Source organism: Verticillium alfalfae, genomic scaffold (assembly GCF_000150825.1).
Source record: "Verticillium alfalfae VaMs.102 supercont1.11 genomic scaffold, whole genome shotgun sequence".
Lineage (NCBI taxonomy): Eukaryota > Fungi > Ascomycota > Sordariomycetes > Glomerellales > Plectosphaerellaceae > Verticillium > Verticillium alfalfae.
In genome coordinates, this window is record NW_003315028.1 from 803,315 (window position 1) to 806,092 (window position 2,778).

The window sequence follows — 2,778 nt, forward strand, 5'->3', positions numbered from 1 at the left end:
ATGCTCGTGCTTGCCAGGCGCAGTCGGTCCCACGACACCGATCTGGCATCCCGCTTGAGTAGGTCGTAGGTACTAGGTTCAACATGGCCAGATCTCTTGGGTTCTTCTCTCATCTGTTTTCTTCCACCTCTTCACGACCGACCAGACCATAGTACTCGACCCAATCGACAGTCACCCGCGCGCTGCTTGCCGTCGCTTCACCTTCACCCCTCCACTCGGCACATGTCCATAGGACCCCTAAAAACTTCGCCGACCCCTCTGCAAACGCCCGGAAAGAGTCACCACCTCACCACCGCAACCACCATCGCCAATCTCCCTCCGGCAACACCCTCCAGACTCGATTGCGATACCCAACATTCACAGCGAACGCAACCATGCCCTCTTCTACATTACCCGCGTCGGCTTTCGACACGATCCCCGACGCCATCGCCGCATTCCGTACGTCCCATTGATTGCGCCTTCCTCCCCCAAATCCAAGTCCGATCACCATGCTAACAAAGTCCCCTTCCTAGGCAACGGCGAATTCCTCGTTGTCCTCGACGACCCTTCGCGCGAGAATGAAGCCGACCTCATCATCTCCGCCCAGTCTATAACCACAGCCCAAATGGCTTTCATGATCCGCCACTCCTCCGGCCTCATCTGCGCACCGCTAGCCCCCCACCTCACCGAGTCTCTCGAGCTGCCGCAAATGGTCCCCCTGACCGCGACCCAGGATCCCCGCGGCACCGCCTACACCCTCTCTGTCGATGCCGCCGACCCCTCCGTCACCACCGGCATCTCTGCCCACGACCGCGCCCTGACCTGCCGCACCCTCGCCGCCAAGGGCTCCAAGCCCGCGGATCTCCGCCGCCCCGGCCACGTCTTCCCGCTGCGCGCCCGTGAGGGCGGCGTCCGCGTGCGGCCCGGTCACACCGAGGCCGCTGTTGACTTTGCCAGGCTCGCTGGCACCGGCGACGCTGGCGTCATTTGCGAGCTCGTCGAGGACGGCGTCGAGGTCGAGGGCAAGGCCCTGCGCGAGGGCGGCGGCATGATGCGCGCCGAGGGCTGCATTGCGTTTGCCCGCAAATTTGGTCTCAAGGTCGTCACCATTGCCGATCTGGTCGCCTACCTCGAGAAGACGGAGGGGAAGGTTGAGGCCAACGGAGCGTGAAAGGAGACGAGCTTTACGAGCTCTGCATAAGGGATGCACAGGGGAAGGGAAGGGATGCGAGATGAAGGAGGAAACGGAGCAATGCAAAATGGCCAAGTTGCGGGAAACAATCAAAAATGCAGATTGCCAATTATTTTTTTTGGCCATCTAGCCGAGGTTGAACATGTACATACACACAAATCACCCCCACCATCTGTTGTGCGACTTTTCGAATACAAGGAGGCAAGATCTTGATTCTACATGCGTGTGCCAGTACCCGTTTCTCATTCTCTGTCTTCTTCGCAGGTCCTCTCTTTCTAAAGATGCTTCCCCTTAACCCCTTACCCACATATCCCTCCAGCTTTACCAAGTCGTACACTGCATGCCGCCATCCAGCCACTCGGGCAGGTCAAACTCCACGTCGTAGGTCGGATTCGCCCTGTGCTCGTCCTCGCTGACCGGGTCCCAAGCCCAGCGGTCCGCATACTCGGGCGCCAGTCGCCCGAACAGCATGTCGACAATATAATCGCCAATGACGGGCAGAAACTTCCACCCGTGGAACGAGCCGCCCGTCGCAACAAACAGGTTCGCGCAGTGGGGGTGCGGCGTGATGAGAAAGTCGTGCGACTTGGTCGTGGCGTCCCTGCGTCGACGGTTAGCTCGGTCGAGAAATACGCCGCGGGGGCGGCGACCGGGAAGCCAAAGAGAACAACTGACCAGCACATGCGGAACCTCTCAATCTTGACGCCATCGACCTCCTTGCCGTACAGGCCCCTCATGGTGCTGAGGGCTCTCTTCTCGAACCGCGAGGAGAAGGCGCGGCCAAACCACGTGGCGTACTGCTCGTCATCCGGCGCCATTGACATGCGCTGGCCCGAGGCCTTGTGAAGCTGCATGTTGGTGAAGCTCATGTCGCAGTTGAACTTGATGACGCCCTCGACAGTCATGCCCATGCTCTCGCCCTTGACCTGCGGCAGGACGTTCTTGCACACCGGCACGCCCGTGTACTTGTCCTTCTGCGCGCCGGTAAAGCGCCCCGTGAAGCTGACGGCACCCGTGGCCTCGACCCTATGGCCTGCGTGCAACTCCGCTCTGTCAGGCGCGCTATCAGCCAGGAGCAAAGGTGTCCGAGCCCCGGTGCAGAGGAGCACCGCGTCCGCGCGCATCTCGTCGCCGCCTCTGAACTGCACGCCGACGCAGGCACCCACTTCGTTGAAAATGAGCTTCTCCACGTCGCCGACGTGGTGCCGCACCCCTTCAGCCTGGGCAGCCTGCAGGACGGCCCCGAGGGCCTTGTCGGCCTCGGCCCAGCCGCAATCTGGATTGTACATGATCTTATCAAGTCCCTCAAATTCGCCGTCAGCAAAGGCGCCGTTGAAGCGCCTCCGAACCTCATCGACGTCAAGCCACTCGGCGCGGCTCTGCACATTCAGCTTTTGATAGTTGCGCATGCTTCCATTGCTGAAGTTTCCCGGATCGGCCCGCAGCATGCCGACCTGGTGGTAGTAAGGGGTGTATAGTTTGTCCTCGCGCCACTGCTGCATGGCCTTAACCATCATGCGCATGTACAGAATGTCTGCATAGTCGTCCCGCACTATCTTGTTGATGTCGTGTGAGGCGGCGCGCGGGTTGGCGAGGAGCGTTGGAAT

The 2,778-nt window shown here is 60.5% G+C and overlaps 2 protein-coding genes across 2 annotated transcripts; one reads left to right on the forward strand and one right to left on the reverse strand.

Annotated features, from left to right (window-relative positions):
* Positions 1–374: 374 nt before the first annotated feature.
* Positions 375–1,150, forward strand: VDBG_08068 (3,4-dihydroxy-2-butanone 4-phosphate synthase; the record flags this gene model as incomplete). Its single annotated transcript, XM_003001763.1, has 2 exons — positions 375–438; positions 513–1,150. The coding sequence occupies 2 exons, from the start codon at positions 375–377 to the stop codon at positions 1,148–1,150; spliced, it is 702 nt and encodes a 233-aa protein (XP_003001809.1).
* A 342-nt stretch (positions 1,151–1,492) lies between these two features.
* VDBG_08069 (sarcosine oxidase) lies at positions 1,493–2,694 on the reverse strand (the record flags this gene model as incomplete). Its single annotated transcript, XM_003001764.1, has 2 exons — positions 1,493–1,772; positions 1,847–2,694. 2 exons carry the CDS (start codon positions 2,692–2,694, stop codon positions 1,493–1,495), a joined length of 1,128 nt encoding a protein of 375 aa, XP_003001810.1.
* Between the last annotated feature and the right edge of the window lie 84 nt (positions 2,695–2,778).